Raw genomic sequence first — 14,420 nt, forward strand, 5'->3', positions numbered from 1 at the left:
AGTGAATCAGACACTCTGGGGTGGGGCCCAGGCCTCTGGGCTCTAACGAGCCCTCCAGGGGATACTATCCAACAGTCAACTTGGAGAACACTGTGCTACAGTGAGACTTGGACTATCCAGGCATGGGGTTCAAACGCAGGCTACTACATGACTGGAATCTCTGTTACTGGGAACTCCAAGACTCGTGTAGTGGAGTATTTATTTAAAGCCAAGGCCAGGCCCATGGGTATATAAAGTACCGCTTTATATACCTGTATATAAAGGAGCACTTGCCAAGTCTGCAGCTCAGGCCTCTTGCATCTTCTCAGGAAGGCATCCTTTCTGGTCGCTTCTTCTTTGGGGAGTTCCACCCTTCTGGGAAAGGGAGTGTGCAAAGGTGTGAACACCAGGAGGATGGGGGCCACAGGGCCCACCTAACGTCCATCTGCCACTCTGGCCTCGGTGGAGTCCAAGGGCAGGGTTCCAGGATGGGTCCTCCCCGACGTCATCCTGTCATAACACCAGCGGGTCTCTAGCTTCACGGAACCCATGCTCAAGCTCACCACAAGCCCCAGATAGGTCATCTAGGTAGGCTGAAACAGGCCGTCCAGCAGGACAGCCATTCTAGCGAGCCCAACGAAAAGCACCAGGGGCAGCAGCCCTTTGGGATTGAAGGTAAAATGAGATGAAGACCATGTGTCAGCCGAGTCTCAGGAGATTTCACTGACTGTTTGATACCCTCGTAGCAGCAGAGCAAAGGCCAACTTGCAGGGAAGCTTCCCCGGGATCTGAGAAGCGAAACTTATCCAGCCCCTCCTCTTCCACTGACCTTTCCAACCCAGCTCCAAAACTCCCACATAATCTGGAGTAGAGAACAGGGGAACATTACCAGGAGACCCCGGATATTTTACCTTGCCATTTTTCCTACAGAATACCTTCCCATTGCAACATGTGCAGAAGGCAAGGTGCTTTTTTGTCCGGGGGCATTTTCTTTTCTCCTTTTTTATTATTTCCTAAATAGGTCTTGACTTCTAGGTACTCTGTACCAGAGGTCAAAACTTCTCAGTTTTCTAGATTTTATATTCCATATAGGGGAAATAGACATTCTTAACTTTGAAATCTACAGACTTCTTTACAGGAGGTTGTAGCTGGTTCCAAGCAAAGACATTTTTGCCCTGAAAAGGCATCGGGACCATAGCTCAACTGATGGGTGGATAAACAAAAGATGGTGAATCCATACACTGGAACGGTATCTGGCAATAAAAACAAAGCACTGATACATGCTATAACATGGGTAAACCTTGAAAACATTATGCTAAATGAAAGCAGCCAGACACAAAAGTTCTCATATTGTGTGACCCTATTTACCTGAAATGTCCAGAATAGGCAGATCTGTAGAGACAGAAAGCAGATTACGGATTGCCCGGGGCTGGGAACGTGGGAGAATGGAGAGTGACAATGAATGTGTATGTGGTTTATTTTCAGGGTGATTAAATAGTCTAAAACTAGACTGTGGTGATGATCACACAACCCTGTGAATATGCTAAAACCATGGAAGTGTATACCTTAACTAGATGAAACGTGTGTCATGTGAATCATGTCTCAATACAATTCAGTGGAAGAATCTTTTCAACTGCTACTCACCAGAAAAAAGGAAAAAAAAAAAAAAAAAGCATTGAGTAGCACAACAACGTGAATGCAAGTAATGCCACTGAATTGCAGAATTCAGAATTCAGAATTGCAGACTTAAGAAGGTTAAGATGGTAACTTTTATGATATGTATATTTTACCATATTTTTTTTTTAAGTTGGGGAGGGAGGAAGACATTAGGGTGCAGTTAGCCTGCTCTCCTGAAGGGTACAGTGGTAGGGAGTCCCCAGCTCTCCTGCCTTGAGGGTCCTGGACAGAGCCAGGGAAGGGAGCAACAGCTGCTTCACATGGTATAGCTTCTAATAATTAATATTATAAAACTATGCCTCGGGGGGATTATTATCATCTACAGCTACACCCGGCTTCATCTTCTCAGCCTCCCCATGGGCCCTCGTCCTTGGGCTTAACCCCCTGCAAGCCTAGTCTAGCCTGACAGTCTTGGTTATCAAGCAACTGGGAACTATATCCCAAGAGACGCTGGCTTTTCCTGGAACGTCCCTTCCTCAACTGTTGGTGTTTGGGCCACTTATAGCCCTCTTCAGTAACTCATTCTGAGGACAAGGGATAGATTTATGAGTGGATTCGTTGTTCACAAGAGTTTTAATTGTTTCCTTCTGCATTTACAAGTGCCCTGGAACAGTGGCCTGGTTTATACGCCCTGTGATTCACTCTGTGCCTTCAGAGCCCTAGTTTAACCATTTATGGGACAAATTGCAGAACTGAGCTCTTTTTATCACTGCTTCGCTGACCCCTGTGCCATTTGGGGGTGATTATTTCACTCTGACCTTCATGTGAGTATACACTGTCAACCAGCTTCAGCAAGTGTGGCTTCTTGTCTGTCTGCTTAAAGGCATTTTTCAGCAGGACTCGATTTTCCACGTGTCAGAGGTAACACAGGAAACGCCCTACATGTCTGCAGAGAGCAGCGCTGCCCAACAAGCAGCTATTACGTTCTTGCTTGCACGAGGCAGCGACTTTGTCCTCTGTCCCACCTCTGACCTTTCACATCCGTACCTTCAAGGCAAAATGGTACCCAACCAAGGCACCAGAGTGACCCCCACATATCCAGAAGACAGGGAGACTGTGTCACGGGTTCTCCATGGAAAAAATCAGACCTACCAGAAGCTTAATCTCTCTTGCCTCCTCTGCGTCTCCTCCCCATGTAAGCAAAGTCTAAGGGCCACTTCTTAGAAGGAATGCCAAGGCTGAACTCAGTCCGGTTTGTGTGAGCTTTCACAGTGCCTCTCGTGGGCTCTACCTGCAACATCTCGCTCCTTCCTGAACAGAGAGGAGCTCACTCAGAGGACATGCTTAATTCCAAAGAATCCGGGGCTCTTGTCCTAAGGGCCCTTCAAAATGCAGGTTTTCCCCTCCCCACCATCATCACCATCCCCCTTAAAGTCTGAGCGCAATTCCACTGGCTTCCTCTGGACTCTCTCTTGCTCCCCTTTTTTTCCATCTGTCCTGTCTTTCATCCTCTCTGCATGAGCCGCGCCGTCTCCCCCGCCTTATGCTTTGCAGTCGGGACCCCTAGGAGGTCTTGCTTCTGCAGCTACACGTCCGATCACCCCTGCTCTGCTTCAGAGGAGACATTCGGATGTGAAGGGCAGGGCACGGCACCCCTCAGCCTCTTGTGGCTCTGACTCCCACCCCCGCCCCGCTTCCCGCAGCTCCCCCAGCAGATGAGCCGTGGATTCTTCAGTCACACAGGCAGTAATTACACCTACTAAGATTCCGTGATGGGCAAGAAAAACGTGGCAGGAAGGAGGGAAATGAGAGATGATGCTGTGGGAGTCCCCTCCCACCTCCCAGCGCAGAGTGCCATTAACAGGACAAACACGATGCTCCCCTGGCCGCCACCCCTTCTTCCGTTAGCTGTGCTTGGGAACCTCATTAGCACAGGCATGTGTGTGAACTTGAACTGTAAACCAAACCCCGTAACAAGCTGAATCTAAACCTTAGCTCTGATTCTAAACTAAAACCCAGCCCCTCTGCAAGGTCCCCTCAAACCCGATTCCATGCCTGTCCACAAAGCAACCCACAGTCCTGCTGGAGCTCAAACCCTCACGGGAACACAGCAGCCCTGCCATCCTAACCCCGAGCAACATTTCCTTTCAGGACACCCTGGAGCTGTGTTCCCGGGAGACAGAGTTTAAGAGCATCCTCTTTGCGCTTTGTTACTTTCACGCCGTGGTGGCAGAAAGAAGAAAGTTTGGGCCCCAGGGGTGGAATCGCTCCTACCCCTTCAGCACTGGGGACCTCACCATCTCTGTGAACGTGCTCTACAACTTCCTGGAGGCCAACGTGAAGGTAACGTTTCCAGCGGCGCGGGGTGGCTCGCGAGGGCACCTCTGAGAAGGATGATGTGGCATCAGCACGGCCAGAAAGGGGCGTGCTCACCGGGGCAGGTCTACACCCTCCCCAAGGGGCGTGAGCAAGTGCAAGTTTACCACAGGGGCAACCCCAGGGCCAGTGTGAGGCTGAGGAGTGAGTACCACCCGGCGGGGGCTGGGGGGGGCCGGCCAAGAAAGCTCAGGACACCCAGTTAGTGCCTCACGCCTGGGGTGAGCCGCCCCGTTGGTGTCAGTCTCAGGGTCCCCCAGACCACCCTGTGTGCTCCCAGCGTTGCAGGGGGCGGTGATCGGCAGGAAGAGACCCCACACTCACCTGATACAAACTCCCAATTTAACTCACCAAGGCAGACCTTCTCGTGGTGCACGCAGCTCCTTGCGTAAGCACGGTCTTGCAGAAGTTAAAGAAGCTAAACTCTGGCTACACCTCGCCTCCTTTCTTCTCTGTCTGATGTCTCCATCCTACAAGACACACTAACAATCCACACTCTTCCAGTTAAGGGGATGTTTACACCATAAGGCTTTTCTGGTTCATGGACCAAACACAGCATCCTTTGGGGGACAATGAAGCCAGCCCAGAAGCAGTGCCTCTGCCTCCGGTTCCAGGGTGCTGGGAAGCCCACCACGCAGCACACCAACCCTTCACCTGCCGTGGCCACGAGGCTTTCTCCAGGTGGCTTCCATCCCTGTCTCTAGCACCCATGAACTTGTGTGCTGTATTTCATTCACTTTGAACTTTCCAAGGAGACGATTAAGTAATATGCTAATTAATGGCAGGAAATGGGAAAAGTACCCACGTCCTCGCTTTCCTCCGTTCGACACTGGCGTGATTAAAGGACCCATAGGTAGAGACTGACTTCACTGCCACAGTTAATGACTGTGAAAGAGGGAAGGCCTGTGTGCGAGAGTGCTGGCGTCTTACCTCTTCTCACTCTTTGATGTAATTCCTCCAGCGTTTAATGAGCTCCCACATGTGCCCGACCCCGCTGGGCACCAGGGGAGCTTGGATGAATAAGACGTTGTTCCTAATCTCAAGAACCACCCCATCTTGTGGCTCACGCTCTGTCCACACATCAGACCATCCCAAGGCCTGCGTGGAGATCTTCCTTTCCTTCCCGTCTCTCAGGTCCCCTATGATGACTTGCGCTACCTCTTTGGTGAGATCATGTACGGAGGCCATATCACTGATGAGTGGGACAGGAGACTCTGCAGGACCTACCTGGAGGAGTTCATCAAACCAGAAATTCTGGAAGGAGAGCTGTCCCTGGCGCCAGGCTTCCCCCTCCCAGGCAACATGGACTACAGTGCTTACCACCAGGTAGGGACCTGGGTCTCTCCCCGAAGGGCTGGAGATGCGCCTGCAGGGCCGGGGAAGGCCAGCTTAAAGAGCCGAGCTCACATCCAGCGTGGCTCTCAGCCTGTTCAATTTGAGAGCTGCTGTAGGATTTCTAGCCTCAAATTAGTGGTAAAGTTGAACTTTTAGAGATCTTTTTATTCTTGATGTTTAGTTCAATAATTCTATTTGGTGCTCTTTTCTACAAACAACATCTCGGGCATTTATTTGATTGTTTTCATTCAGGATATTGACACAACCATTAGGAGCAAAAATTCAGGTAAGAACTTAGCCAACTTTTGGTAAAGATTATATTAGTGGTTCTAAATATCTTCAGAGGGACATGGTCTTGTGGGCAGATCACTCACTCCTCCTATTCTCTGTTGGTTGCTGTGAACACAGACACACGTACACATACCAAGAAGACATTCTCATGGAGTTTTTTCATAGTATCACTTTGGGTTTTCATTTTACTATTACTTCAGCTATTTTTAAGGTGTGCATCTTTGCCTATTTACCCTACCATGAAAATGTATTAAAAAGGAATTCAAACAAAAAAACCTTTTTTATTGCTTGACTTTTGAACATTCCTAAAAGAACTCTTGAATACCAAACTTAAGGGAAATACTGGTCATAGGAACATTAACTACAAGCTTTAAACAAATTTTTAATTCCTAAAATTTAAGAAGGTAAGTCATAAAAGTCATTTGATCCAGAAAAACTAGGCCTAGAGAAGAAATTAAAAACAATAATTCTCTTGAAAGTAAATAAAAGAATTTTTTAAATAAACACTTTGAAGGCCTTAGCCAAGAAAGTTGTGCAAGAGCGTCCCCTACTGTGGAACAAATGCAGGTGATGGGCAATGATAACATGGTTTGCACATTTCCAGATGACTTCGGTAGAGTTCCCCTTTCTCCATACCTCTCTTTAATCTGTCAGTAGATGCTTATAGGGCTTACCAGGAGTCCAGGAGTGTGCTGGGTGCTGGAAGAAACGCAAAAATAAACACGCAAATTTGCCTTTAAGGAATGAGCCATCTTTTACTTAGACTAGATGTTACTAACACCAAGAAATCATCAATGCTAAACTTGAGGGATATTTTTTCGCTGTAATGGAGAGAATTGGCACAGAGTGCTCAGAAACATTTGGAGAAGGAAGTGAGCTTTACATGCTGGGGAGGATTTTTTAGGGATGGCAGCCTGTGACCCACCACAACTGACCACAGAGATGTGGTGTTTGGAGACACATTGTTTTAAATGTTTTTAATTCGAATGCTTTCTGCCAGAAGCAAAGCTCACTTCATCCTACACCAGGATTCACACATTTATTTTGCACACATGGTCCCATGTTTGCATTCAGGTTTATCATCCCTGATTTAAATAAACAGAGGGGAGAGAAAAGGAATTGAAGCGGGGAGGGCTGGGTAAAATTACCAGGCAGGAAAAGTATCTCTGAGGGACTCTGAGAGGTCCCCCTTGTGTGTGGAGGGACAGGTGTAGGTCAGGGCGCCGTGGGAGGGGCTGAGATTGGAGATGGATAAAGTCAGCTAAGCTTCCCCCAAAAGCATGAGCTCATGAATGTGGAGGTTCTGGAAAACCAGCCGGGCATACACAAACGGACGGTGTAAGGATGTGCCCTAACAGGTGGGCAGCATGCTGAGGTCGGCCCGCATCGGTGAGTGGCGTCCACCTGGAGCAGGGTCCACCTGGAGGGCCAGAGGGGCCCCGGCGTCTGAGGCCTGCTCTGGCCCACTGACTGCCGGGCAGAGGACTAGTCAGGTGGGAGATGGGAGACACGTCTCATTGGTTTTCAAGTGAGCTTGCCCTTGACTTTTTAGTACATCGACGCCGAGCTGCCCCCAGAGTCGCCGCATCTCTACGGCCTCCACCCGAACGCGGAGATCGGCTTCCTGACCCAGACTTCGGAGAAGCTCTTTCGCACGGTGCTGGAGCTGCAGCCCCGGGACAGCCAGGCCGGAGATGGAGCAGGGGCCGCAAGGGAAGAAAAGGTATATGGAGGGGTTGCCCGAGATATTCTGGGGAGCCCAGGACTGCCGAGGTCGCCCTTTCTCCCGCCGGCCGTGTTGGGCTCCACAGCGCAGACTGCACGGCGTGCATCTTCCCGGCGCATGGCTGGTCCAGCCTCGCCGCGCCGACCCTTCGCCTCCGAGGGACCCGCCGCAGTCACGTGGCCAGGCGGGCCCTCGGGGTCCCTGGTAGGACGTCCCTGCCGCTGGGTGTGGCAGTGCTTCACTCGTCCCCCCAAAGGCAGGTTTTATTCCGTTTGTCTGCTAAAGTGAGGAAAGGGCAGAGCTGAACAATCGTGGTTTGGGAACCTCGAAACGGACCTCATGGTTCCTTTCCCAAACTAGGTAATTATGGGTGGGGAGCTGTCCCTAGACACCCCGCCATCACTCCGCCAGCTAGACGCTCCTCTTTAAGATGAAAATGCCGTCTCCTTGTGGGAAGGACAGTTAGTCCCCGAGTCTCCTGACGCACAGCTCGTGCTACTAAGCACAGGACTTCCCGAAACTTCAGGAAGGTGCAGGGGAATTGTTGGGTGGAAAGGCAGAGGAGGGTGCCGTGTGGGTGTAGGGTGACCAGAGGCGACCTGGGAGCTCTGTTCCTGGTGAGGGTGCGGCAGAGGGCAGAAAAGGAAGGGGCTCAAAGTGAACCTTCTCTGTGATGCTTTCCTAAGGCAAGGCAGTTCAGTTTCCGACAGATGCGTCTGCTTCACCCCACCTCCCCTCCAGAGTACTACCAGGGTTCCTTTAGTTAGAGGTTCCCTTGTTACAAGGGAACTTGGAAGATTAAGGATTAAAAAACCTGTAGAGTTATGAACTTTTAGGCTTCAGGGATTGATTTTAGGAAAACAAACTGACTGATAGTAAAGGAGCTGGATGTTTGTTTAAAGGTATGGAGTGATGTCATTAAAATGAGTCTCAAATTTTAATATGCCTCGGAATGAGCTAGGGAGCATCCGATTCTGGGGTCTGGGGTTTTAGGCCCAGGAATCCGCAGCCCAGCGATTGTGATGCATATGAGCCTACTTTGAGAAAGCTGCTGTTTTAGTCTTTGATGCATAGGATATAATTTGAGAACAAAAGGAAGATAAGAAAGTTTATGTTGCCCAGAATCCAAACCACCTAGCATCAAAAATGTTCCTAGCTTGAAAATGAAAAGGCTGGGACTATGTGAGTAATAGGCTTAGGATTCTTTGGGCAACATTAAAGGAAGCTTCTAGTTCTTGTCATTTCCTTATCCCCTTCTAACCACTTCAAGAAACGGTGTGTGTGTGTTTGTGTGTTTGTGTATGTCAGAGATGAATGAAGTACGATCACTTGCCAAACTAGGAGAACCCAATTGCAACACAGATACCAGGAAATGGGCAGATTTCGCTAATATACAGTTATTACCCATGGAGCAAAAAGAAGGAGAGAGAAGAAGAGGGGAAAGGGGAAAAGGACACAAAAGAAATTCACGTAATAATACAAATGGCCAAGAAAAATAGTAAAATATTCTCAACATCGCTCATAACTAAATGGAGTTAAGTGAAATATTATTTTTCACAAAATGGTAAAATTTTTTAAACGTGAAGGATATCCAGTGGTGAAAACATAAGAAAAGATGTACTCCCATCTCTGTTACTAGAGGTTTAAATTGTAGAGCAATTTGACAATAGCTACTAAAGTTTAAAATGTTCATATATTTTACTCATAATTCTATTCCTAGGAATTCAACCAGTGGAAACACTCAAAAGGGCACAGATGTTATATTTCTTTATTGCAGGATTGTTTATAGTAGAAGGAATGATAAACAGACCAAATACCGTCAATAGGGGGATGACTCAATAAATTATGCAATGCCAAAACAGTGAAATAATATATACTGTTAAAAAAACAAGGTAAATCCGTAAGTACTAACAAGGGAATGTGTTCAAGATATATTATTCGGTGAAAAAAGCAAGCAGAGGAACTTCCCTGGCGGTCCAGTGGTTAAGACTCTGAGCTTCCACTGCTGGGGGCATGGATTCTATCCCTGGTTGGGGAACTAAGATCCCGCAGGCCACATGGTGTGGCCAAAAGAAAACAAAAACAAAACACAAAAAAAGCAAACTGAAAAATCTGTGTGTATTGTGATTCCATTTGTGATAGATAGAAAGAGAAGGAGGTGGGGAGAGAAGGGAGAGCGATGGAGGGAAGAGAAGCAGCAAGGCAGGAAGGAAGATATGGCAGACGTGATAAATATGGGGATGGATGGATGGATAGATGGATGACGGATAGATGATGGATAGATAGAGTCATATGCATTGAAGGACACCTGCAGAAATTATAAACCAATAATTAACAGTGCTTTTTTTCCCCCTTTGAAGGAAGAGGCAAAATTGTGGGAGGATTTTGCTTCTAATATCAGAGGAATCTGTAATATTTAGATTTTTATGATAAGCATTTATTACTTTTCCAAAAGGAAAAAAAAAACAGAGGTGTTTGCTTGTGGAAGTAAAGTAGACCACATCCCTTGGCATGCACTGCTCCCATCTGAAGTGTCCTCTCTATGTCTGTGGATTTGCTGCCTCCTCAGGCAGGGTCTCCAAATCCCCCAAGGCCTGATCAGTGACGGAAGAGAACTCTGTTTCCCCATGTTCAATGTGTTTTGAATCAGTAGCTCCAGACTATCTTTTCATTTCTTTGTGAATAATGTCCAAATGGCAGCTTGCTGATACAGGGCTGTTTCTTCAAATCCATCTCCAGAGACAGAACGATGATGTAGTTTTAGCCATTTGTCTTCTGTCTCAGCAGCAGCTTCCAGGTACTGTCAAAATTCCATTCCAGTTTTTGCTATGACAGCACCAGAGACCCATTTGTGACACGGTAATGACTTTTTACTTTCTTTTCTTCTAATATCAGCTCTTTTCCTAGATAATGTACTGTCTGTTAACAATACAAGGCAAAATTAATATTAATAATCCTGTACATGTGTAGGGTCCTTTGTAGCTTTCAGATGCTGCCACATTCATCACCTCTTTTGGTTTGATCTCTTCACCAGCCCTGGGGGTTGGCGGGGGAGGAGGCAGTGGAGAAAGTTGCTCTTGGAAATTTTTAATAGATGAGAAAATTGAGGTCTAAATGACTTGCTTAAACTCACACGGGTGATACATAACGACGCCGTATTAACTCAGTCAGGTTTCTTTGGTTGCAAGGAACAGAGGCCAGTTTTGCTGAAATAGGCAAGAAATAGCTCACTGTATCAAAGGAATACACTGAAGAAAGGGTAGAAACCACAGTGGCTCTGGGGTCCCAGGGAGAGAGAAGAGTGGACCATCGCACTTCCCTCCACTTTCTGCACCTAAATCCTGGGCTTGAGATTCAATTTTCATGCTCCTGGGAAAGATCATCTGATTGGCCCACTTGAGTCAGGGGAGGGCTGGGCCCGGTGACTGTGCCCCAAAACAGCGGGAAAGAGGTAATTTTACGAAAGGAGACAGGGACCCGTCACTGGAAGAAGAGGGATGAGATGAACGAACCAAAACGGCATCCACCACACACGTCCACCAGCCCTCCTGACTCCAGGAAGGGCTGGAACTGGAGCCCTGGCTCCCGCTCTCCCTCCCTCCAGCTCCTCTGCCAGACACATGTTCCAGTGAGTCTGCACTTTCTCGTTCTTCCTTCTCTGCTGACAGAGCTCCTGGGCTTTACTCATTTGCTTCGAAATGGCAGACTCAGCCTCCAGTGCTTGCCCCGCAGACAGCCCAGAATCTCGGCGCCTCAATTCCAATTTTCCAGGAGAGAGGCCCTGATTGTTCTGGCTCCCCTGGTCTAATGAGCTGACAGTCCGTGTGGTAAAAGTGTTCGTGGGGTGGGGGAGGAGGTTTACATGAGCTGTGGCGAAGCTTCTTCCAGGACCCAAGGACAGGAGCTGCAGTGCAGCCTCACGGAAACTCCGAAAGGAACGTTTATGTCTCCGTCACTGCTGCTCAGCGCCGTGGCTTCCCATGGTTCCAAATGACCACCCTAGGCCCAAGTCTGTCCTGTGCCCTTCTAGCTCGATGCCCACAGCTAACGGGGTCAGTCTCCGGGTTTTTCAACTCCCAATTCTCAGAAAGGCCTCTGTGTCCATCCTTTTAAGCTGGTCACAGAAGTCACAGAGAGCTGGCCGGCCTATAAGGGAGGCCATGCCGCGGTTGGTCCTCAGCCCCTGACCCAGTTGACCTCAGCAAGCGGGCAAGGGTATGCCCAGGGCACGGATGACTGGCATCTTTAGTGCCACATGGCAGGGGAATGGAGGCCTTCTGGAGAAGTGGAACCCCGTCGTAACCCTGTGTTTCCTGTTGTGGGGCAGGTCAAGGCCGTCCTGGAAGAGCTGTTGGAGCGGGTGACAGATGAGTTTAACATCCCAGAGCTGACGGCCAAGGCGGAGGAGCGCACCCCCTACATGGTCGTGGCGCTCCAGGAGTGCGAACGGATGAACGTCCTCACCCGGGAGATTCAGCGCTCCCTGCGAGAGCTAGACCTCGGATTAAAGGTGGGCGAGGCTGGCGGCGGGGGAGGGAGGGCGCTGCCAACGGGAGCCCCTTGTGGGAGGAGCGCCAGGGGAGCTGGAGAGCAGTGGTCACAGCAGCCTCACTGCCTGAGAAGGTGCCACTCCTAGAAACCAGAGTCTGGCCAGGCTGCAGGGAGAGTAAGGCAGGCTCTGAAGCTGGAAGCTGGGAGGGCAGAATGAGCTGTGACTGGCAAGCCGCCCGGGAGCCCATGCTCTGAGCGCCGAGCACAAGAGAAGTCTTGATGCCCTGTGTCTTCTGCTGACATGGGTGGTGGTGCTTTCATGGGGTGTAGAAGTGTGTGCTGCATCAGAGCACAGGTTCTAGACAGCCCTGGACCGCCTTCCAGCTCTGCTGCCTCCTCGCTGTGTGGCCTGAGAGTGACTTAAGTCTCACTGCGTCTCAGTTTCTTCACCTGTAAAACAGGGATAGTGGTCCTACTTCATAGGGCTTTGGGAAGGATTCAATAAATAGGTTCGCATAGAATGTTTAGAACAATGCCCAGCACGTGGCAAGTACCCAGAAGTGTAAGCTGATGGCACTATTATTACTACCCCGTCAGAGGAAAGGAAAGAACTTTAATCTTTTACAACCTCATGGTTATCTGAAAGGCCCAAGATACTGCACAAGCTCTGACGTTTCTCATGAGCAATGAAAGAGTCTATTATTTATACCACCAATTATGTAAACAGATCTACTTTATTCACCATAAGATAATTCCATCAGGTGCCCGGCACAAAGCCTAACAGAAAAGCGCTATAACTGTTCACCTGGATGACAGGTGAGTGGGAGGTCCTGCTGCCTTTGAGGAACTGAGGAAAGTAACTGTTGTCAGTTTACACTGGCACATTTATTAAAATAATTGTAACCCCAGACAGAGGGAAAGTGAGAACCCAGTTTTGTAGGCAGTGGTGAAAGCTCAGCCCAGCCCTGGACGTGCAGGCCTGTGATGTGCTGCCGCCCTTGTGTCTGACTCTTGGAGTCGTGTGACCACTGTCACGGGTGCAGAGGACACACAGCCATGAGCGTCTTCACATGTGGTCACATAGAAACTATGAAGTAGACTGTGAAATCTGGGTGAGTTTTTTTTAGTCTGTTAATTCCCATTCTGCCCCAATATGGATAGAAGGAAGTAAGGAGAAAGGATAGACGGGAAGGGATGTCGAAGACTGATGCTGTTTGGCAATGTTACCAAATTATGCACCGGCTTGTAATCAAAGGAAATACAAAATTCCATAGAACAATCTCAAATGTAAATAAGGACCTTGCCAGTCATTTTATGTGGCTCGGTTCCCTAGGTACGCACGTATATATTAGTAATTATCTTGAGCTTGTTTGTTGCAGTCTTAGCTTAGTGAATCTGTGCAATTTGGTGCAGTCTATTTACCCATCCGACTTCCAATTCATTCACTCATTTTTCTTTCAAGAGCCTTCGCTGTGGTTTGGTGTCATGGATCCCAGTGCGTGCCTGGGCGAGGATGAAGGGGTGGGGAGGGAGTTGCTCTTTTCTTCCAGTCTAGCTCGAGCAGGGCTGGTGGATGGCCAGCCTCAGTGCTCTGCCCTTGGAGAGACAGCGGAGACTGACAGGGGAGCCTTCCTCTCCAGACGGACAGTCTGGTGGGAAAACGAGCATACAGATGGATTACAGTACCAGGCAGGATTGATTCAGTGCCACACAGAGAGAGGTGCGAGAAGAAAGGAAGAAATAAGTATGTGGAATCAGGGATGGCCCCAGCGGAGAAGTGGCATCCAGGGGGCTTTGGAGGAAGGGTAGGATTATGACATGTGGCAATATGAAGAATCTTCTAGAAGTCCCAAGGTGGGGAACCCTAAGCCTGTTCTAAGAGTTAACGTGGTTTGGCTGGAGCAGAGGGTGCCCTCAGGTGAGTAAGAGTGATATGGTGAACTTCTAAAGGTGACTGGTGGTGACAACATTGACCCAGAAGCAGTCAGGACAACGGTATGTTGCCTTTTTCTCCTGGTCCCCTGTGAGCGGGGGGGACAGACAGAGCAATCTCCGCTTAAAAACGCTGTCATGAAAACCCAGTCTCATTAGGACAAGGCCCCAAACTGGCCTGGTCATCAGACTCCCTGGGGGCTTCATCCCAATATGTGTTCCGATCTCCACCCTCCAGTCCCACCAGCCTCTGGAGCTGGGGTCTGGAAACCTGTATTTTTAGCCAGCAGCTGGGTAGTTCTTGTGGCGAGACAAGTTTGTGAATAGCATTAAGGCAAGTAGGTAGAAGAAAAGATGGACAGATGTCTTCATGGAACAGTGAAGGTGCAAGGGGACAGCGGCAGAGTTCAGAGAAGGAAAAGTTTCCAAGTCTGGGGAAGAGGTTAAGCTGAGCTGCAAGAAATGGGAGTCAGAGAGGAAATGGCCGAAGGGAGCAACTGGAACAGCAGGGGGTCACAGGACAGCCTGGCATGTGCGGGAGACGTGAGGGCCCCACTGGAGAGCGGCTGGTACCTGGAGCGGTGAGGAACTCACATCCCAGCTCCCAGTGGAACACGGAGGGGGAGGCATAATGGGAGGAGAGGAAATTCTGAGCGAGGTTTTCCTTCCAGTC

General features: G+C 49.0%; 1 protein-coding gene across 1 annotated transcript in view; it reads left to right on the forward strand.

Moving 5' to 3' along the window:
- Positions 1–14,420, forward strand: part of DNAH9 (dynein axonemal heavy chain 9) — a 310,542-nt gene that overhangs the window by 287,019 nt on the left and 9,103 nt on the right. Inside the window, exons 63-66 of the mRNA XM_082440696.1 lie at positions 3,748–3,939; positions 5,107–5,298; positions 7,151–7,321; positions 11,652–11,834. Coding sequence (XP_082296822.1) covers positions 3,748–3,939; positions 5,107–5,298; positions 7,151–7,321; positions 11,652–11,834 — 738 coding nt within the window. The remainder of the gene's footprint in view (positions 1–3,747; positions 3,940–5,106; positions 5,299–7,150; positions 7,322–11,651; positions 11,835–14,420) is intronic.

The sequence above is a fragment of the Balaenoptera physalus genome, assembly GCF_965194825.1.
Source record: "Balaenoptera physalus genome assembly, chromosome: 20".
Taxonomy (NCBI): Eukaryota; Metazoa; Chordata; class Mammalia; order Artiodactyla; family Balaenopteridae; genus Balaenoptera; species Balaenoptera physalus.